Source organism: Vanessa cardui, chromosome 1 (genome assembly GCF_905220365.1).
Source record: "Vanessa cardui chromosome 1, ilVanCard2.1, whole genome shotgun sequence".
In the NCBI taxonomy this organism is placed as follows: Eukaryota; Metazoa; Arthropoda; class Insecta; order Lepidoptera; family Nymphalidae; genus Vanessa; species Vanessa cardui.
The window spans coordinates 3423052-3446610 of NC_061123.1; the positions used below are offsets into that span (position 1 = coordinate 3423052).

The window sequence follows — 23559 nt, forward strand, 5'->3', positions numbered from 1 at the left end:
GAATTTGTTTTTTACTTGAGAGTCCACTTAGGTTTAAATATTTCCACTCAACTTTAACACAGTATTCTTTTTTTTAAATATTTTAGCTCTACTGTGAGCAAAAATATTGTTATTAAAAATGCATTATACATTTACTCTGTGACAGACATTGTACTGCAAAAGGGCATTACTTAGTATAGTGTTCCATTTGTAAGTATTTGTACTGGGGGCACAAACAACAGAAAATCTTAGTTTCCAAATTCGGTGATGCATCGGTTGTATGAGAAATGATTAACATCACTTAAAGTATTTAGCAATGATGTTGTAGTAAACAGATATGTTATTATTATATTATTATTATTAACGCGCAAAAAGTGAAGACTAGAATACGTCCTAATTGGGACGTTTGCCTTTAGTTGTTTTACGTAGTAATATGTTTTGCGTAATTAAAACATCTAGCTATCCCTTTTACTTATTGTTTTTATCAAGCTATCCTTTTTACTTTAACGAAATGTAAAAATAAACGGTCCCTGCCGCGGCACACTTTTTTCTGTTGTTTAGTATGGATATAACATATCTGTTTATTAGAATATCATTGGTATCTAGTCTATCTATGAATTACCAAATAAAAATCCTCAATTTTAAATTCTTTGAATATTGAAAATGTTCCTCTATTTTTTTATTTATTTTTTTCATTAAATATACAGAACAGATTGTCTCAGTAAACAGTTAAGATATGATGTATACAATGTTGAAGACCTATGTGATGCACTAACTGAAAATGTTAGTTTATATTATATATAAATATGTGTAGGACCTAGAAGTATAGGTTAGATTTTACTATTTACTTGTCACTCAATTTTAAATCATTAGCGTTCTTTAGTCAGAGTGGCTCTTTCGTAAGTGAAAAATATACTTAAGTGCTCTTTTATAAATTAAATTAGTAAGGTATACATATAGGTAGGTATATATATAGGTAGTACGATACAACTCAGATTTAGCATCGAAAAATTCGGATCCCATCCGAATTAAGTATGCTTTCCCAAATTATCAATATTTATTTCTTATGTTATGACACAAACGTAATAAATGGAGAATGTTACTAGGTATGCCAAATCTCTTGAATTTTTTTCTCAGTAAAGCCTGTATGTATACAAATACACTAGTTTTTGTTTTAGTCAAAAATACCTAGTAGTTTTAGTTTAGTACAAGCCGCGCGAGTGCTGTGACGTCATTTCACAACGCGCCGCGCGGTAAGCGTACCGCTTAGTATCACTTTTTATCATAACTCGGTTCCCTATCGAGATACGAATTTTTTTATGGAATACTTTTTTTTGCTTTTTGTACGATCTACAATTAAGGTCCTATACATTTTTCATGTATCGATCATCGTTATCGAGATTTCGATAAAAAAACACGAATTTTGGGAGAAAAAATAATTTTTCGCTATTAAATCAAAATAAGCTTTATTCAAGTGGTCTTTTACAAACATTTTTGAATCGTCATTTAACAATTAATTGAAGCTACCATTAGTTCGGAAAGTAGATTCTACCGAGAAGAACCGGCAAGAAACTCAGTAGTTACTCTTTTTCAACGTTTAAAAAATACAATCATATGAGTTAAATACAATTATATATGTATGTAATGTATCCTGTCTGGAAGTCAACGGGTATTAATTTCAAAAATTTTTATCATCTACAAAATCTTGTATCGAATAATATGTATTTTTTATAAACGATTTGAATTTTCGAAACGGCAAAGTTTCCTTTTTTTCTCGTGAAAGGTATCGAAAAATGAATGTAATGAAACTTATAGTGTGTTCCGACCTACAAATTCGTAATAATTACAAAATATAATAATTACACGTGGTCATTTTTGTCACACGTTTTTCGTCTTTTTACGGATTATCGCGAATAACTCTTATCTTTCTTCGTGATTATCCTTTTTTGTTCATCGTAAAATTTCGCAAAAAGTATTTTGAAACCGGTATTTCGGAAGCACACCATGCAATTACACCCTTAATTTTCTATTATGAGAATGTCGTCTCCATACTTATCTTGCAAATGTTTTTCAACCGTTCTGATGTCAGGAACGAAATCTCCATTTTTTTTGGTTCATTAACTCGCTAATAGAAAATTGATATTAGTTGGAGTTTTCTTTCAGAAAGCAATAAATTGCCTCCATCGCCTCGACTACTTTGTCGACCGTAGGTCGTCCTTTCTTATTCTTAACAGCGTTCCAATTCCAATTCGGTTTGGTGGAATGCACGTGTGGCAGAATTTCTATGAAATTTGTCACATGCAGGTTTCCTCACGAATTATAAAGACAAATTAAGCACATGAAACAGCGGTGCTTGCCTGGGTTTGAACCCGCAATCATCGGTTAAGATGCACGCATTCTAACCACTGGGCCATCTCGACTCATTTCATTTCACACTCCGTCAAAATTATTTTTTCGATTCAGTTACACAACAAACGATTCTCGACGATATTCCCAAAATAACAATTTCAGAATTATCAGAATTTCGTGTAAATAGCATTTCGTATTTTTTAAATATTAAATTTAATATTATGATGTATAAAGTGCTCTCTTAAAATTTTACTCCTATAGATTAGATTTGGCTGGTTTGGGAATCAAGTGTCGTAAACGGCTATGCACGATTTTTTTTTTAAAAAACAAGACAACTGTGACCTCGTATTTAAAGTGAAAAGGATAGCAGTAGTTTCTATCTCTTTCATATTATGTATAAATATTTCAATATTAATTGATGTGACAAATTGTATTTAAAATATATAGCAGTAAAGTATTTTTTTCTAATGTGTTCCGTAGTTTTGAACACTTAGAATGCTTGGATACAATTGGCGAGATGACTGTAACCATATTTATGGCGGTTTGACTGAGACGATCTATATGACATTTTGTTTGTACCGATATTATTGACTTTTTGGTTGCGTCTAATTATTTGAATACTCTGAGTGTTTTTAATTATTTGACGCTGACTGTACTATAATGTGTAACTTTTGATCTTTTCATTATTTTCCTAAGAGTAGCTCGAAAGTGACAATATACTTCCTCTTTGGGAATAAAACCACTTACAAAAACAATATTCATAGTTTTTTATATGTCGTGAAAACGGTTACTCATCTTCAAATCGATATTACCTAATGTTCCGCTGAGATCCGATTTTAGATTCGTTTCGATACATCGGAAACATGTCTACTTTTATCCCTTACTGACGTGAAAGATAGTAACGGATGGAATGGATTAGCCTACACTTTCTTTGCCTCTTCGGCAAAGAAAGTGTAAGCTAATCTTTTAATCTTTTTAAAATTTGATATTAAATTAATATTAAATTTTAAATTTACCAATCCCTCGGGAATTATATTTGTAAAATTAATACCAATCAATGCAACCTAGCCAGTTTTGTATACCACGTTAATGTCGACTTCATCAATTTAGGCACTCTATATAGACTAGCTACCTGATATATGGTTAGGGAGGCGAATAGGGGAATTTTCGGTAATACTCGAGCGTGGCAGTTTAAGTTATGAAGGATACTTTAGACCTAATAGAACAACCTTATAAAGTATTTAGGTCTATATGTAGTGACGCACTCCAAGGATAGACGATCAGATTAGTAAAAAAAAATCGAGTCTGAAATATTCGAGCGCGTCAAATTAAGATATTGGGGGTTAATTATTTATAAGACTAAATTTAACTAATCTGACGATAAGTCCTTGATGCCGAACTTTTTTTAAAAAAAACGTTTATCCGGCATTCTTATATTTTTTTATTTTGAAGAATATAATCTAAAACTTACTAACAATAAAAAATCTGCCGCATGACCGGAAGTGTGGAGGAGCCATTCGTCGTCGTCATATTCGTCTTCCTAAGAACGCGTTGCGGCATAAAAGTAGCGAACGATACATTTTACAAAAAAAAAGTTTAAGTAAATAGTAAAGGTAATTTTATTTTAAATAAAAAGGTCTCTTTTATCAAGGAGAAAGAAAGGAAAAAAAAGAAACCAAAAGAACCTTTTTCTGTCAGATTAAGAGAACCCAAACCAACCCAACCAACATATTTGTCAGATTAATAAAATATGCTTTTAGGATACCGAGATAAACCTCCTCTATGAAAATCTGACGCGCTCGAGTATTTCAAAAAAACTTTTTTTTTGCATTTTCAGAAATACATCGAAACTTATCGTCACGCCGAATTCGTCTGTTTTTTTAAAGGGGCATACTTAACACCCCTTCCGAAATTCAAACCCACCGCTAAAATTGTTTTTACCATACGAGCTTTTATTTTCTAAATTATTTTATCTTTCGATTTTGATAGGTTTCGACGGCGCCGTTGAATTACGCCATTTAGCTACATCGCCTCCCCAACTAATACTATGTGCGGTATATATTCTCAGACTATTTTTAAACGGAATTTTTATCAGGAATTACAATTAATGTAACACAAAATAAAACAACAAATTTTATAAATATTCCTATTTTATATTCATTTTCACTGACAAATAAGAAATGCATTTAATTACTGTATTTCGAATAATATTGGGGCTTTATCTATGAAAAAGCTAATTATGAAAGTATGTTGACATATAAACGTATAAAATAATCATTCCATTAAAAGTGCAACTACTGACCAATTTTCATTGATAAATCCCGAATAATTGGTAAACTCACTCGTATAAATGTTGGAATGATAAAAGTTAGTCCTCGTACGAATTTTGATCATTTTTCATTTCTTGTAAACTACTCTTATTATATAATAATCTTATTTATTTAAATCAAATTTGTGTAAATGAAAATTAACTTGCACACATCAATCACTCATTCCATACACTCACAGATCTTTCATGGAAAGTTTACATCACAACATAAGTTTTACAACTCGTCCTTGACATTTCCTTTTCTGTCCCAGCCTTTGAGCTCATTGGATGCATTGTCTGCTACATACTTGATGAAGTCTTCAATAGCACGTCCTCCCTGCGATCATTGATATAATTAATAATCTATTTTATTGTTGCCACTAATAAATGAAATCATTATGCAATAGTAGCTACCGGTCCTGACGCAGCACAGGTTAGTATCGTAATATTTGAGGAAATTAACATAAGAAATAAATAAGATACTTCACGAATCACCCTATAAATTCGTGAAAACCGGATGAAAATCCGTTCAGTAGAGTTTTTAGTTTTATAGGGATAGACAAATTTACAAATTATTTTTAGAATTAAAGTCTAACTTACATTGTATCGGACAGGTTTCTTGGAGCTGTCCTTGGGTTTCCAGTAGATCGTAGGGAAGCCAGAGACGTCATATAGAGACTTGGGCCAATCGTTGGCAGTAGCGTCAATTTTGATGATGTCAACAGGTTCATCTTGCAACTGTAACACAAATTAATTAATTACACACAAGCTTATCCCCATGTCTGCTTTTGCAATAGCAGTTATTTACATCTTAAAACCGCATACATATTTTGTTACTTGCATTTTTTTTAATTTACAAGTAAGAAATGTTTTAGCCACTAAATGTCACGTGCTTTAATAAATGAGTGATTTGAGTAATTTTTCTTGGGAATTTGTTTAGTCGTTATGGACTTTTAAGGTTCCAATTTTTTAATAGTAAAGTATACATAAATTTTAAATATTTTATTCTTCACCTTAACTCCGAGTTCCTCCCACACTGGTGCAAGTTTCTGACAGTGTCCACACCAGGGAGCGTAGAACTCGATAAGGGCATCTCTGCCGCTGTCGGTAACAAGTTCTTTGAAGTTCTTGCCGACTGCTACTTTGACTGGACCATCGTTGCTAGCAGGTACGGGTTCTGATTTGATGAAAGGCTCCAATTTGCCATCGACGAGGTCTTTGGCGAAGGTCATAAGGTCTACAATGCTATAAAAAACAAAATTCATATACAAGATGTTTTTCGATTTATTAAACTCTGTACAGGTAAAATAAAATTGTTTTATTAATAAAATTCATCATTGCAGTGACTCAAAGAGCTGCAAAACGGGTAAAAATATTGCATTCAAATATATGTTGTTTGAATACATTTTAAAATAATTACCTGAATTCGGCGCTCATGACAAATTTGTTTCCATCGCTGTCCTTGCCAGCTACCACGGGCTTGTCGCCCTTCGCAAAGTCGATGCCGTAATCGTTGAGCTCGTGCATGAAGTCATCCTTATCGCTGATAGCGAATGTAACATCCGTCATTTCCTTTGCAACCTGAGGTATAGATGGAAAAGTATATATAATCGTCTAGAAATGACCTGTCTCTGGGATAGGGACTCTACCCTATTTTTTACCACACTGCCAATATAGTTTCATGGCAACACTTGTACAGTGCTAAAGCATTGTGCAAGTCCGTATGGAAAGCCACTAAAAATTCATCACATAATCTACAGCCAAATAGCAATACTTAGTTTATCAGTATAGAGTATCATTGTATTTCGATTTGAAAGAGGAGGGAGGCAGTATAAGTACCGATGTCTATGAGAAGTGGTGACCGCTATCATTTTTATTCACCGCCGAGCATGAGATGAAATATGACCAAATCTTAGGCACATGAAAATTCAGTGTTGCTCGAACGAGTTTGACCCCCTTTTTCGTCCCTTATCTGTCAGTACCGATAATGTAATTGTATTTATAACGATGATATAATTTTCAGCTATCGTATCTACAATATAAACTACTTAAAGTTAAAGTATTAAGTAGGACTGGCGGAGGAAACATTGCATTAAATACGTAATGCGTTAATGCCTGGCTCATTGTTGTAATACACTATATAATGAATATTTAGTCATATATATAGAGTAACAGCTACGTTGGTATCACTGCCTGTATAGACCTTCACGTTCAATTAATTATTTTTTTATGAAACAAACTTAATATAATCTTTTTTGCTCCTCTCTCAGTATTTTTTACTCTATGGTTGATGTCAATAGGAATAACACTACAATATACAAATGTGTATATATTATCTATTAAGTCAATAAATTCTCCTGAATTTCAGTTCTAAATACCTTAAGGACACGGTTCCTCCAGTAGTTGGTACCCTTGGCGTTCTTGACGTAGTCGACATCGTAGTAGGCCACAACAAGGGGGTTTGTGAAATCTTGGATGTTCTCCTTTTGACGAATGCCGACCAGACCGTGGCTGTAGTGACGAAAACAAACACACATTATATATATATTTTACGACAACATATTAGGAGATATCTAAAATTGATTACCATCTTCTACCTTGAATTACTTTATATGTTCCTAACAAAGTTTCTTTTGAAAATAAAATTTATAATTATAATTTCTAGTGTTGCAATCTAAAAAAAAAACAAAAACGTAAAAAAGAAAACATTTAAAACGAGCGACGATGATTGTACTCACTACTCACAACGTCGCTTAAAACTGTGCTCATTGGGGTTATATTATTTAACCAATGTTTTCCGGAGCGTATAAATCTTATCTATTGTCCAGGATACAAGCTATCAACATGACGGATTTTATTAAAATCTGTCGACTAATATCCGCGCGATACATTCACACGCAAACATAATACATATTATAATTTACAATAAGGTTGTAATTTGAAAAAAAGTCATTACAAATAATACTTACTAATTAGCTTTGATGAAGCCCTTCAGAGACGGCTCGCCCTTGTATTCGACGAAGTCACTTTCGAATTTGTTGTGCAGGCGTTTGGGACGGTATAGAACAACATTGTCCCTGGAGAATAAAAATAATACATCATTATTAAACTTTGTTACTAACGGGTAACAATGCAAGGTTATCATTTTATTTCACTACATAATTGTTGTCATTTAAATTTTTACGTGACAACATTTCTCACTTATCGACTACATATTTCTGTGATCGATAGTTAAATACTTCGCCAGACTATTAACGACAAGAATGTCAGTCACGAAACTTGTAGATAATTATAATATGAATAAAATAAAACAACTATGTATATTCATTATACAATAATATTTACATTTGCATACTTGTTCTATGACGTATCATAGGAATTATTTAGTTTGTAAATTTAATACATTTATAATTTCGTAATGTCTGTATGTTTACATTTACGAAACACACTGTATATTAAAAAATGAAAAGAATCGGCATATTGAATTTATTAAACGCTGAACTTAAATTTCCCGATAAGTAGTAAAACCAATAAAAAAAACAAAAACATTGCGGGCTATTCGTGTCTGCAATATAATTTTAATCAACGTATTGCCGAATTAATTAAACTTGGTCGACTGTTTCAAGCATTCTTCCAAATTCTTTATATATATTCAGTAAAAAATATATTTGAAATTCTAATTTAAAAAATAATTAAACTTGTCTGATGCGTAATAATGAAAACAAAAATAAAGGACAACAATATTTTAAAAATAAAATAATTTACAACACCCTAATCAGCTATTTCCGAAATCTGTGCCCGCTAACAGGCTAAAGCAAATCAAAACGATCAAAATAAATCACATAAACCTTATCAGCATAATTGATAACCACCTGTTCAAAACTGTTTATAACATTAGCTTTATTGTTTAAGCTTGCTTAATGTATGGTTAATTAAATTTCGGTTATTTTGGCTAATTAAATATAATCTGTGGTTGCCAAAATTGATAGCATATCACTATAACATGTTTTTATATGTTATGATGAAAATTTGTAAACTACTTAAGGATGATAAAGGTTTAAAATTCTCAATAATTCTAGAACATTAAAGAGTACTGTATTATTTTAGCAGTTTACAAAAACTTAAATTATTTTGTGTGTTAAGTACACAAGTGTTTAATAATGAAAATTGAAAAGAAGACTATTTATTTATTAATTAGTTTCTATAGAAGTGCTTATTAATTTCTACTGTGTATTTCGTACACATATTAGTTAGTATATTTAACATGTGTTGAAATTAAGTAATACTTTACACCTGTAAAAACATTACATTAATCAATTTGTTACATCTGACAAATTAACAAACTAATTAGTCTGCTGAATATTTAAAAGGGGTTAATGCTGATATAATTCAAGTGGGAATTTTTTAATGTTAATATAATGAAACAAAGGTTCCAGACAACATTTTAAAGCTCTTATTGGGAAAATTAATACATATTATTTTTTATGTTTAATGGTTCTATTTTTTTTTATAGTATTAAAAAGGTCGATGATGTTTGATTACATTTTGGATAATTTTATCTATTGTTGATACTGATAACATATCACATAAAATGTTTAATTTTGCATTATAGTTAACTCATTCTTACTTTTTTCCATGACACCATGACAAATTTTATCCTAGACAATACCAGTGCTAAAATTCATTGGCATTTATGTATATTTGTGCTTATTACCTCAGTTATTATTTTTAGGTTAATTTTAGTGCAGAAAATCATCCACAATCACTTAATTAAGTTCAGTAATAAGTTAGGATTATGAATGAATATGTTTATACTGTATATAGTTCCAAAAGTCCAGTCTATATTTTTACAATTCAGTTGTTAGTACTAAGCTGTGAAATAATTCAAACATAACTTACTTGTAGCCAGTCTTTTCAAGAACTTCCTTTGCTGTTGAGTGTGCAAAGACAATTTCTTCCCTCATCTTATCTGCTGTCTTCAGGAATTCACCCTTAAGGTCTGTCTCCTTCTCGAAGAAACCAACGACCACAACTTCATCTTTGGCAAGGATGTTTTCAAAGTTCTCAACAGTAAGCAGATCCCTGGAGCTTGGACCCACTTGAGCACGCATGTATTTGACAATGCCATCTGTGTAACACCATTAATTTTCATTATATACACTATTAGTAAAAATAAAAAATCAATCAATCAATATAAAAAAACACATTTCCTAAAAAAGGCAATTTCAATAATATGTAAATCATATTTATTTTTCTAATTATATATAATATTTGAATTTATTTATGCCTGACCAGAATGTTTATATGATTGATTCAAAAGACACTTACTGATACCTCTAAAGATATCTCCTATGAAATATTTGATCATTGACCTTAGAAGTTCAATGAACTCCAATGACTAAGTAATTCACTTACTAGATTCTCTGGGACCATTGTAGTCCTGTGAAAGCTCTCCGTTTCTGAAAATTTTCAGTGTTGGGTATCCTGACACAGAGAACTTTTCGCAGGTACTCTTTCCGCCTTCTGTACAGTCTACTTTAGCTAGAGTTACTGGAGGATCATCGCTCTTTAGCACGCCGGCCGCATCAGCGTATTCGGGTTTTAAGCGCTTACAATGACCGCACCTTACACGAAATATAATTAAATTAGACTGCAGAAATATATTTATTATGATATAAGAATATATTTTTATATAAATTCTTACCATGGAGCATAAAACATGACGAGAGCGGTATCATGTTGAGCTATAGCGCTAGAGAAATCGGCATCCGTAAGATCGAGTACATCTTCTTCGGCGGCTTTACATAAATAAATTACTCCTAAAAATAAGGCGATTTTAAGTAACCCTAACATTTTGAACTTTCACTATAAGTTATTCGTGCCCAAGTCTTCGTCGCTCAAGTGAAGCTATGAGCTACTCAGAATGATGAGGACAAGGACCGGAAAAACACGATACACGTATATTGCCGAACATGACATTACCCGGCACAGCGTTGGCCGTTTCTCATTGGCTTATTAAGGTTGCGTTCATTTATGTAGTAAATTTATTTACCGTTATATTTTCATAAAGTACAAAAATGAAAAATACATTAGATTAATGGTACTCATATTTGATTTAAACCCAAATAACAATTGCTGATTTATAAATTTAATACGATTTGCACTTTACGTATAATAAACCGATAAAAGCGTAAACCGATAATATAGTACAACAAAGAGCGTGCCTAGCAAGTAGCATTCAACATAGCTTTGTTTGGCAGTTGGCTTTGCTGTCAAACGGAAAATGGCAGCGACGAGTGTTGTCGTTCTCGACAGAGGCAACAATACAACTTGTACCGTAAATCTTTTCGGTAAGTTTAATTGATTAAATTTATATTTCTAAATTGATACCAGCCTAGTAATCTGACGTTAAAATTGATGTTATATTTATTATCCTTTCAGAAAAAACCGCATAACCTGTAAAAGTTTTTTTGTTTATTTTCAAAGTAATGCGCGGAACTTTTAAAATGTTATTCCGAAAGTTTTAATATTAATACGGCGGCAAACATATAATCAATTTGCTCGGCAATTAATTTGAAGTATTTAATGTTGTTGAATGATTTTTGAGGTCGTGTTAAGTATAATAGGAGGTAACAAGTTTTTTTTTTCAATGAATAGACTAAGAAGTTGTCTGCGGCGATATGACCTTGGCTATTGGATTGTAGGAAGTAAACTGTATACTTGCTTCTAAATTGTAAGTGGTTATTTGATGTACTCACAAAAAATGATCATAAGCTGTCTAGCAACATTAATAAATAATTAGGAAGTGATTTGTATTACCACTACACCAGAAATTATTAAACTCATGAGTAACTATATTATTCTCAATTCGCAAATATTTATCTCATAACTCAACAATACATAATCTTAATAATTGTATTAATATTAACAATTTTACCAATTAATACCAAATCTTAAGATTTAATTTAAGTCTGTGTATTGGTAACATAACAATTTTGCTATCATTCGTTTTTCAATCGATCGTATCGAATTTCACATGATTCACACAGAAATTTTTTTTTAAAGTGATTTGTTTTATTGTTATATATATATATATGTTCAACTAAATCATTAGAAAAAGTGTGAAATTAATATGAATTATTTCACTAAAACTTTCTTCATAAACAACAAAATAGAGTTCTTTATAAATAAACGAATATATAATAATAAACAGTATGTATATTTTGAACAGCCTTAACATCTATAATAAAAATATATATCATAAAATTAGCCCTTAAATGTTTGTTACAGGTGCAACAGTAGTATCATGGCGGGTTAATAATCAAGAACAATTATTTGTAAGGTAAGAAATTTGAATTGTATTCTAGTTACTGCGAAATGTTTACCTTTAAAATAAAAAAGAATAGTCTAGCTTCATACTAGACTATTTAGTTATTTTAGAAATTTAATTAACTTGTGTGGCTTAAATCTTGTAACAGAATTTAAAACCATCTATGTGCAATGATTATACAAAAGTTTTATTTACACTTCAATTCACAATAAGGATAAAAATCTAGAATCAAACTTGAAAGTATTACATATTGGTAAGATTTAATAAAATAAAATTTATTGAAGCATGTTAAATAAAAATAGAACAATATAATACAGCTAAAACATAAAATTTGACTTCAATATTTCTTTTTTTTTTTTCGTTTGAATAATGAAGGCCAAGGAGGCTTAGGATTTTACGCAATGATTATACATATAATGGAAAAACCCTTCAAGTTTGGTGGGATACACTTAAACACTACTATGTTTTCATTTTTATATGTATATATTTTGTCATACATGTATATACAATTTTTTAATCTTCCTTTATCATTAATAATATTTGCTGTAATGAGATTTACATATTACCATATGTGTTTGAGAAATTAATACATGTATTTATTATTATATAATATTAATAGTTTATGATTTGTAATTTTTTTCAAGTTCTATTTGCTTAAATTGAAACTTGAATGAAAATACAGAGAGGTTTAAAAAAGTACTCACACTACTTGATCAGTTTTTGTTTTTATTACAGTCAATTCAGTCTCCAATTTTTCTATATATTATAATGAAGAGGTTGTTTACGTTTAGTTAGAGTTTCTGTTAATTTGTGTAAATTTACATTAAATTAAATGTTGTACTGTACATTGTCCAAAAAAAAGGCATCAAATCAGCTTTATATTTAGTGTGAATATTTTTTTTTTGCTTCAATACCTCATCAACCTCAATCAACCATATACCATCAAATAACCATAAACCATCAACCATAACCTCATCAAACACTATGATTTCAAAGATTTTCCGATAGTATTGACTATTTTTATAGCTTTATTTTTTTTTATTTATTGACATAAATTTCCTTTGTACCAAAATTCCTACGGCAATTAGCATAAATGTTAGCATTCAGGCAGTAAATTTGCCCAAATTATAGGTAATTTATTAAAGTATATATATAGTCATAAACCTACTCTATATCAATGATTCTATCTGTACTGTACATTGAAATGGCAATAATATAAGTCATGCATATATTTAGCGTAAAGGTAAAGATATTAAATTATACATGTTTTCCTCGTATTTAAGTCGTTATTAAACTATCTTACTAATGTTTTATCTCCTACGATTCTATTAACTATTATCGTATAATGGAGTGAAAATATAATAATTGTATATACTAAAGCATATTTCATTATAGATTGATCTTAATAGTTGATTGCATGACCTTTTCGTTGTATAAAATTAACATCCCATCAATAATAATCCGCGGAGGAAATGAGATGCACTGAGCAGTAATCACCCACGCCTCGTCATCTCGTCGTTTCGTTCTTTGCATGACTTTCCTTCTACAAACTGATACTTGACGTACTTATTTTCCCATTAGCATTGTTTCAATTTCAAGACTTAACTGATTCCTGTTATTGACTTGAAGGTTTATATTCTAAATCTTATCTAATATTATAAGTAAGAAACTATTTTCTTGGTTCTGATCATGAAATTTCGTGTTTACAACACGCTATGAAGGGTACAGAAAAGTACATAGTGTGTATTACTAATATGATATCGATATATCAATAATATACATCACTATATATAACTTTGTTCATTCTTGTTACCTCGATTACCCGGCTATTCAGGGTTAGTCATTGTAGAAAATTGTATGAGTTTTTTTTAACCGCTACCCAGAATAAAAAAATAAATATTTGCAATTGTGTAATTCAAAAAAATTGTTGAGTAACGTCTGTTAGCAAAAGGTTAATATAAAACTAACGACTTTATAGATGACTATTATACCTTAGAAATGAAATGATCGCCTCCAGGTCGTTTTAAATGAACGAAACTATAAGTGTATATAAACTGTTAAAAAAAATACTACCAACAGTGACAATTTCGTGTTTCATTTGTCGGTTATTCTCAGGTTGAGCTATTCCTAATTAAACTGATAATAGACAACGATCGATAAGCAACATAAATGTTTCAGTTCTGAAGTATTTAGAGTAAGTTCGTGTACTATTAACTCTTAAATGTTATTTCTTCAATATCTGATTTCATTATATAACTTTTTTATCATTTAAAATTTTGACATTTAATCGGAACATTAGAATAACTCAGATAAGTATTCTAAATTAATTTTATTACGATTCTCAGAAATTACATCAATTATATTGAAATATTAGGCAAAGTTATGTATAGTTTCCGATATCCAAATATCGGAATATTAAGCTAGTCTATTCGTGAGATTTGATATAACATATTTTTATACGTGTAGCGAAAAATGTAAAATAAACGAAATGGTTTTAAAAAAGTACTCTAAAGGAGGAAATTTAGTTTTTATTGCTCAATAGCGAAATAATCTTTTCTTACAATACAATTTAAATTGTTCAAGTATTTAAACAAAGGCCTTATAACAATTTCAAAAGAATATAATGTTTAAGATTCTCTGAGCTCGAGTTGAACAAATGAGATCAAAAAAACCGACCGTGAATATATCCGTGTAGGAACAAGCGCTTCCGCTAATGAGGCGGCGTCGATTAGTGAATTCGGGCCTCCTGGCGGACCAGCGTGTTACCGAGGGCTTAGCCATTTGAATAATGAACTACTGTTCATCCGTTATTCTTTTTGACGTGCTCGAAGAAACTGGCCTAAACTGAGGGCGAGTCGACGAGGATAATACAAGTGTTTGGCAACATGAAACGAATTTCAGAACTGAATGTTCTTTAGTCTTATATTGTATTGTGTCAGAACTAGATAACGGTGGATTAGTTCCATTGATTCATCATTGATTTGAATTTTCACCGAAACAAATTAGTATTTTAAATATCTGTCTGTTTAAGACATGTCTGTATAGTTTTCGCTAATATATTATTAAACCTTCTCGTGGAAAAGAGAAAATGAATGTTGACAATTTGATATAAATTAGACCATTAATCTTATCTTTTATCCTGATATACGCCTACAATATGTTCTGAAGAATTTCAATTTTCATCGTAGGGTTGCAAAATTTATACTACATATTTTACGACTATATATACAAATGTATAAGTATGTATGTTAATAATAAAATGTTCGCTAATTACTGATAATAGCATTACGGATGAAATAAAATGCTTGTCAGATTAAATTCTGCCACATGTATTTCAACAACCCATTGACTAATCACAAAACTTCTTGGTCTACAACCTCATCAGGTTAGAAGCCAGCGTTTTTTTTTTTAGGGAATACTACAAACCTTTTTTGGCTACTTACATCCATAAACAAGCAATTCGTAAAGAGAGTTGACAGCCCTGGTACGTCGTTATAATTTATATTTGATGAGTAGATTTTAATCATCTAATTTGCAAATAAACCATGTGTTCGCGTAAACTGGAAGCCTATCGCACGGTCGTTTTACTTCGAATGTCAAACTAATTACAGAAGCTATTATAATTTATGATACGCCTGGATTGGCGTACTTATTAGTGAGATATTATACTTTAATATTATTTTTTATGGTATAATACGATTAAAATTTTATTACTTAAATGTCTCAGTGATACCTGAAAGGTTTTAATGTTTTAACTGGATCAGAATATATGCGATGCGGACTTATCGAACTAAAAGTTTATTTTAATAGTTTTTTGTGGTTAAATTCTGTGAGTGTCGAATTTTTAAATTAGCTAATAAATTTAATATAAGGCAATTCATTATGCTGGCATGAATCATACTTTTTGCATAACTTTGTTAAGCATTAAAAGGACTGCTGATTCTATTTATTTGTTTGGGGCAATTTTCTAAGGGGTCACAAGCGTTTATAAGTGATACGGCTCCCATAAGAAGAGTTATACTAGAAATTAAAGACGAGCAATTATAAAATAAAACACAAAAAAAAAAAGTTTATATTTTTTAAATCATCCAGATTTCATGATATTGCAAAATAACTTACGTTAAGATGCTTAACTAGTTTAGAGACTACAATTTCCAGTGTAGTGTTTATGTATTTTTCTTCCAATAAAATATATCAAACAACAATAGCCTGTAAATTTCCAACTGCAGGGTTAAGGCCTTATCTCCCTTTTGAGGACAAGGTTTGGAACATATTCTACCACGCTGTTCTAATGCGGCTTGGTGGAATACACATGTGGCAGAATTTCTACAAAATAAAATTAGACACTCTATTGAGTCCCTAGTTGTAACGAGCACAATAGTGGATATTGCGCATTGTCATAACATTTTTTCTTATTTATATAAATATAATTCTAATTACCAGTGGAAACTTAGCTGATATATGTAATTTTGTATATTCATATCCCATAAGTTTATCTTATTGTATGTTTCCCTAAAATAAAATAAAAATAAAAAATAAAAAAAATTAAATACCTTAATTTTGGGTAACTTGGACAGTATGAACCGCCCGTCTCGTGGCTAGCTGTATACAGCTGACAAACTGACAAACCCAAGGGTTATAGCCGTGTTAAATCTTCGGATTTTGTTTGACCCCATAAGAGAATAAAGTTTTTTTGTCAAGAAATGCTCAATGACAACCCAAAGTTTAAAAGTTAGCTTTGTACGTTCTTTGGAAAGAGCAAACTACCTTAAAAATCAATAAACTAGGCATCATTATCATCATCATCGTAAAAGTTATGAACATGATTTTAGTAAAAGGCATATGATGTATAGGTAAATAACATACTACGATTATATGTAATAAACTTAAGATGTTATTTTTTGTAGTTTTTAGTAAAGTCGAATGAATTGAAGATAGCGTAGCAGATGTTTACTAACAATTTAGAAAAATCTAAGCTTTACTATTATTATGATAAGGAGCGTGGCAAAGCCATCCATAGAATACAATGGGTGAACGTATGCTTGAATAATATTTATGAACTAACTCAATTCTTATTCCATCTCTAAGCTAGATACTTGACGTGACTTATCCCTGCCAATTGATTGCTTAGTAATATCATGTGGGTTTTAATAGTAATTTAATTTTTAATGCTTTGAATCTTGAATCTATATTTTGATGATTAAACGGTGCATAATTTGGTTCCACCTTTATTACATCAATTATTCGACAACAAAGTAAATAATATAAACATTGCATATAATCAATTTTGGAAAGCAATTCTGAGTTACTTGCTGGTTCTTCCCGGATGAATCTACTTTCCGAACCGGTGGTAATGTGCTTTTATGATCTTTGTTGAATTTATAATATTTTGCTTGTAGTGTACTTCATTTGTTTACAAGTTGAGTGGAAAAACGTTTGTGATTTGGATAAATCTGTGATTGTGCATATCCACCGTCTACAGAGCAAAGCCACGCGAATATTGCGGTTTGCTACTAATGAGACGCCTTCCGCAGCGTCTTAATTTGTATCATACGTAGATATTATATATAGAACTCTTAAGAACGTACATACACGATTTGTCCAGTACATCTCATAGTGATACGTCACTGCTCATCTTTTTTGAAAAAAAAAACGCTATAGAAATTGATTGCGTATCAAATTAAGATTTGCTTTTTTCCGGTTCGATGTTATTGTATATTGTTGGTAATTGAAAATAAAGTGTCACCTAGCGTTATTTGATTGCAATTAATTCAGAATCAATTTGTAGTCACGTATTGTGCGGCGCGCGGGTGTGCGGGTGCAATTTGGCGCGTCGACAAAAACGCGTCTCGGCCGCGAGTGGCTCTAACAAACGACTGCCGCTAATGATTCTATGCGATCCTAGGGTTGGACTCTACTATAGCAAACTTCATTATTTTGTGTCTTTTTTGTTTTCCTCATTTCTGAATTCGTTTCATGTAATTACAAAGTAAAGAATTATTAACTTAAATATCGACTTGTTTCCTGAAGTAAATTAGTTTAAAATATTCGACCCTGTTTTGGAATACGTAAAACTACATTATTATTGAACGGCCAATTCGAATTCATATTTCTGTGAATTTAAAGTATGGATATAATGCTATATACGTCAATTTGTGAATTACTTCGAATTTGAAAAGTACTTAAATTTGGATTGTGTAAACCCTTATTGCAGATTAAAAATGGTATGCAGTGATAAATTTATGCAGTATGAGAATAAAAGTAAATACTTAAAGAGGAACTATTACATTAAAATATTTCTTTGTTTTGTAAAGATACTAATAAGTTTGTTGTTTGGTGACGTGGAATTCATTTTTATCGTTAGTTCATCTTTATTGTCCTATAATGCTGTCAATATTCAAACAAAAAAAAGAATTACATTATATTATACAATAAAGCAGTCATTTGAAGGCGTTGCACTTCATTTAACCTGTGCATTATATTGAAAAAGATATAAGGGCAGTATTCTAACACATAACAAGCAACTGTATCCTTATTACCGAAAGTAAATTATTTTGAGAAGATTCGATAAGATATTAAAAGTAACTATTTTAACTAACTGATATACTTAATGTCGTGAAGATAAGGCTTTAAAACTACAGAGAATACCATTTTGGCGCCTAGGATTTTCCTTCTCATAATTAACTATATATATATATATATATATATATATATAAATTGAAATACATATGTATATTTATATGAGTTTATTACTAGAGTATTGCGATATATAATACTATAAACACTAAAGTAATTTCGGTGTCTGCTCATCCTATCACGACTGAGCTTCTTAACCGATCGTAATACAATTTGACATAAAAATAGACCTACGTCAAACGAAGTCAGAGCAAGTGTCATGTATGTATGGGATTTATGAGTTTTGAAAAAAAAGGTACAAAAATGATTTAAAAATACATTTTTATCACCATGTAGGAAGCTTCGGTGTGAAGTAAAGAGATGAAACCTCTGGGTTAGTACTCATTAAAGTTTTAGATTGGCTCCGTGGTACGAAATGATTCTATTATTGTTATTTCAAATATCAAAACAACATTAAAAAAAAAAAAAATTAAAAATGTTAAATGGAACGTAGCTTAATCTTGACTTCATACATATGCTAACATACTGACTACTTATTAAAAATTTCTATTATTAACATTATTAATACCCATTAAATATTAATAATTATTACATTCTCATATAATATTTTAACAAAAACTTTAATAAGTAATTAACATGTATTGATATATAAATGATTAAAGTTACATATATTCTACGAAATATTTTTTCATTTGTAACGTTTGTACTTGAGAAAATATATTTTAAGATTATTAATCATAAAAACCCAAGATATGATTCAGATACGTTTTATGAATTATAATGTTCAAATTATTTACGTAATTAGAAACGTTAATTATGTACATAATTATGATTTTAAAATACGCTCCCACCACAGCTACGTGAGCAATAAACTGTATAATTAAATCTCTTTAATGATTAAGTGCCTTTAACTCGGTACACATCGCCGCAGTATTTTTGATATTGACGTCTAAGACAATGAGATATGGCTATTATGGGATCCATTTTCTATTTATGCTTTATTATAAAAGCATAAATTGTTCATCTGTCACATTCAAAATTATCGATTACTTTTTAACTGATACGATGAATGTAATTGATTGCAATTATCATAAATCAATTCCTTTCGAACATTTATTGTTATCTAAATTAAATTATAAATTATATTTTTTTAGTGTACTTTAACAAGCGGCTTCATAAATACACAAAGAAATAGGTATACTTAGAAGTTTTCAAGTCTTTGATCAATTGTTGAGGAGTGAGAAAATTGAAACAATTGATTTTGAAACTCGTTAAAGTTAAAATAACTATGAGTCAAATTGTTAATAGATCTTGAATTATATGAATGTAATATATTTTTTCCACCTTCATACAATCTACTAATTAAGTAATCACAGCTTTAATAAGCACGTGGCTTATGCTACGGGGCACGAGATGTTACTTTTAAGTTTTTTATCCTGTCCTTTAAAATAGTTTTCTGGAACTATTAGTCATATAGAATATAACTTATAATCATATAATAAATGTATTATGTTAAAATTATATATTCTCAAGTTTAATTCAAAATATTATGTCGTAAAATATAATAAATAAATTGTTTTATAGGATCACTCGATTTAGACGTTTCTTGTTTCATTATGAATTAAATTACCCAGAAGCTAGTGTACGTCGACGAGAACTCGTATCATTGGCAAAAACTGAGCCGCTTTCCGTTTTAATATTAAACATAGTTTCTGTGCTTTTTGTGGCGAGGGACGTGACGCGCCGCTTGACCCTTTTATGGCCGGGATTTCGGCAGCGTGAAATGACTCAGAAGAATCTAATGGATAGATTCGATATGCTTAAGAATTGTTAATCTCGGCCAACGTTACCCCATAAGAAGATTCAACGCGAATAAAGTGAATAAAATATCGATAATTTTATATTACTGTTTAAACTAAATTATCGATACGAATAATGTCTCGATTTTGTATTAAGTGGTATATGTTACCCCACAACCGTAATGTACAATCTAAAGAAATGCTAGTCAAATTCATTATTCTAATGAGTCACGTTAAAACCAGAGCTTCGCTAATCCAGTGCAAACAAACAATTTATTACTACAGCGTAGTTATAGCGGGTAGCTTCGCCCCTACCACATCTTGTTTTTGTGGTCGCGTCTGCAGCCCCGAGTCGCCGCCACTTTCTAACTACCCTCCCTCCCCCCATCCCCCTCCGATGACAAATGGTCCACCCCGCTAATGCCCAGATAATTTTATGCGGCGATGCAGGCCGAGATGACCGTGTGATTACCATCGATCGACGCGCGTCAATGGGTCCAAGCTTCACATTATGCGCCACTTCACGGATCAGTGCTCGCTGAAACGGGTTTATCGCGTCATTAGATGGGAAATTATTTCTATCATAGTCTCCGTATTTGGTTCTAATATCGGTTTAATCTGATTTGTTAATTTTCACTGTTTCTTTGCGTTCCGTAAGTCATATAGATATTATTGTTCATTCTATAAGTTATTCGCAACACTTATATGATAATTCCTCTAGAATAGATATATAGGTAAGTACATATAATTTTAATAGACGTCATATTGCGAAAACTGAGTAGCGATTCAACCTAAAATAAGATAACGAAATGAATGAAAGAGTTAGTAGCTAAAGCGTTGCAATAGGTAACCAACGAATAAGAATAAGATTGAAGCCGGGAATGTCTGTCACCGCCGACCTCAGTCACACACCAATGCCTCTGAATAGCCACCCGTCGTATCACCTTCCACGTGGTCTTGATTTTACTCACGGAGTAATACCGTCAATGATTCTAATATTCGACCATTAACAAATTGATAATATCCTAGTTGATGCTTGTGGTTAAATTTTTTATCAAAAAATTCAAAATATTTTCTAGTGCTTACAATCAATGAGAATGCGCGAGAATGTAACATCTCCGCCATCAACTAGTATAAGTATTCATCGGAACTAGTTTGACGTGTATTTTCTTGCTATGATTAATTATGTCTTACTTTGAAACGTATTTAAATTACAAATTGAGCAATTAATATTGCAGAAAAATTAGAGGTTCTTATAAATTGATTTGTATCTCCCACGGTGTAATAAGCCGAGATGCTGTTGGAACAAAGTTTTTTTAAAGGTAACCGCGTTAAAAAAAACGCATAAGCATAAGGAATGCCAGCATCATTGCGACCTCTGCGTCACACGCCACTGCTCTTGAATAGACCTCATATCTCCTTCCACTTGACTTCAAGTCAACGCGGCTCGTAAAGCGGCGTGAATATCGGGAACATCTTTATTTTTCTTTAAACATTCGATACAACTTTTTAATTTAACACGATGTTTGAATTTCTTATTATCTTCTAGTGTAATAGAACAGACAGATAACTTACTAATTATTATTATTTAGGTTATTACAACAATACTCTTTATCTGAAGCAATCGAGTGGTGTCCGTTGCGTAAAGTGAGAATCGAAAAGAATAACATTATAATAAATTATATTTGAGGTGGGCATATATTATGAAGAATTATTGCCATAAATATATCTGTGATCAAAATCTTTCATATTAACGAGATAATAAGGCGCGGCTTGTCTTCAAATAAAATAAATTAACATTTATAATAATACCTATTATAATATTAATTAAATTAAACTTTTCTTGTTAAAGCAAATGATACTATAGTTACACGGTTTATAGACTCGGAAACGCGGCAACCTTAATCTTAAATAGTGATTTGGGCACATGTTGTATATTTGGTTGTTACTGTTACTCTGTTTGTCTATTGTGTAATGAGTTCCTACTGTTATCATAAGCAGAAAGCGTCGTCTCCGCCGTACACGTGCTCACCGTCGATGTCCAACACATGTTGCTCTTTTTGTCCCTTCGGATGACACCCAAGGCATCGATTGTTCCACACGATAGACAGAAGACAGCTGCTATGAAATATTAGACGCGCCGATCCTACTTAACGGGCCAATTTGTGCTTTAGTAATCCTCCCACTTATAAAATCGTTTCTTGATTCGTTAATTCCTGATTTAATACTATGTTCTTGTAGTCATTTGGTTACTATTTAATGTACACAAATTTACGGGTAAGAGTTAATTACCGTCTATGAGTATGATTTATAACGAGATACGTTGTTAAATAATTTATTCGACCTTTGACGCCTTCAAAGTGTATTCGTGTTGAAGATTAATGAATTTAAAGTATTATTCATTTTTCCTCCTTGGTTTTCGTTTACCTCATAAAATATCCGCTGAAAATTACGTCCAATCGTCCAAAATTCAAACACAAATATTGTTTCTACGTCTGTTAATGTATAAATTTTCTTGCCTTATTATCATCCTACGCTTAGATTGCGTGGTGATTATAATTTTCGTCAGTTCGTGATAGCTAGCTCATTTTGTTTGGGCGTGTAATTATGTAGGTACGTTACGTCTGACGATGCCGTCGATTTGATCATACGATTGTCGACTTTGCTGTTCTTAAGATACTCAATTTAATCGCAGGAAGTTATATTTGATCATAGTTAAGTAAGGAACACGCGATTGAATTCTCTAAGTTTTGAATGACATCACCAAAATTTGTTTCGTCCGGCCTTACATGGTTGCATGTTGTATGATCTATTGATTCATTACTTAGGAACAGCTGACATCGTTTATGACGTGTTGAATACGAATTTATCAAACATGCTATTACTACTGATGATACTAAAATACAAGGACTTAATTGATTTTAGTTATGCTAAATGTTTTTTGAAGTCTAAACATATTTTTATAGATCTAATCTATTCTTGAAAATATGATTAAATTTTTTTTAAATAAATAAAACGCAACATAGAATCTTATCAGAGCTACTATAACCGAATGTCAATTTATTAATTTATATTAATATTTATTTATAAACTTATATATAATAGGACTGTAAAGGCACTACAAAATTTCCCAAAACACATCCCCAAGGTTCGTAATC

General features: G+C 31.1%; 2 protein-coding genes across 2 annotated transcripts in view; one reads left to right on the forward strand and one right to left on the reverse strand.

Moving 5' to 3' along the window:
- Nucleotides 1-4460: 4460 nt before the first annotated feature.
- On the reverse strand, nt 4461-10633 carry LOC124530284 (protein disulfide-isomerase A3). The gene is made up of 9 exons (XM_047104366.1): nt 10341-10633; nt 10052-10260; nt 9536-9764; nt 7606-7713; nt 7015-7147; nt 6057-6217; nt 5650-5881; nt 5237-5374; nt 4461-4973 (listed from the first exon to the last, which is right to left on the reverse strand). Exons 1-9 carry the CDS (start codon nt 10487-10489, stop codon nt 4872-4874), a joined length of 1461 nt encoding a protein of 486 aa, XP_046960322.1. The 5' UTR covers nt 10490-10633; the 3' UTR covers nt 4461-4871.
- Nucleotides 10634-10889: 256 nt separating this feature from the next.
- LOC124530609 (glucose-6-phosphate 1-epimerase) overlaps nt 10890-23559 on the forward strand; it is a 28427-nt gene continuing 15757 nt past the window's right edge. Inside the window, exons 1-2 of the mRNA XM_047104844.1 lie at nt 10890-10986; nt 11927-11978. Coding sequence (XP_046960800.1) covers nt 10920-10986; nt 11927-11978 — 119 coding nt within the window. The 5' untranslated portion in view covers nt 10890-10919. The remainder of the gene's footprint in view (nt 10987-11926; nt 11979-23559) is intronic.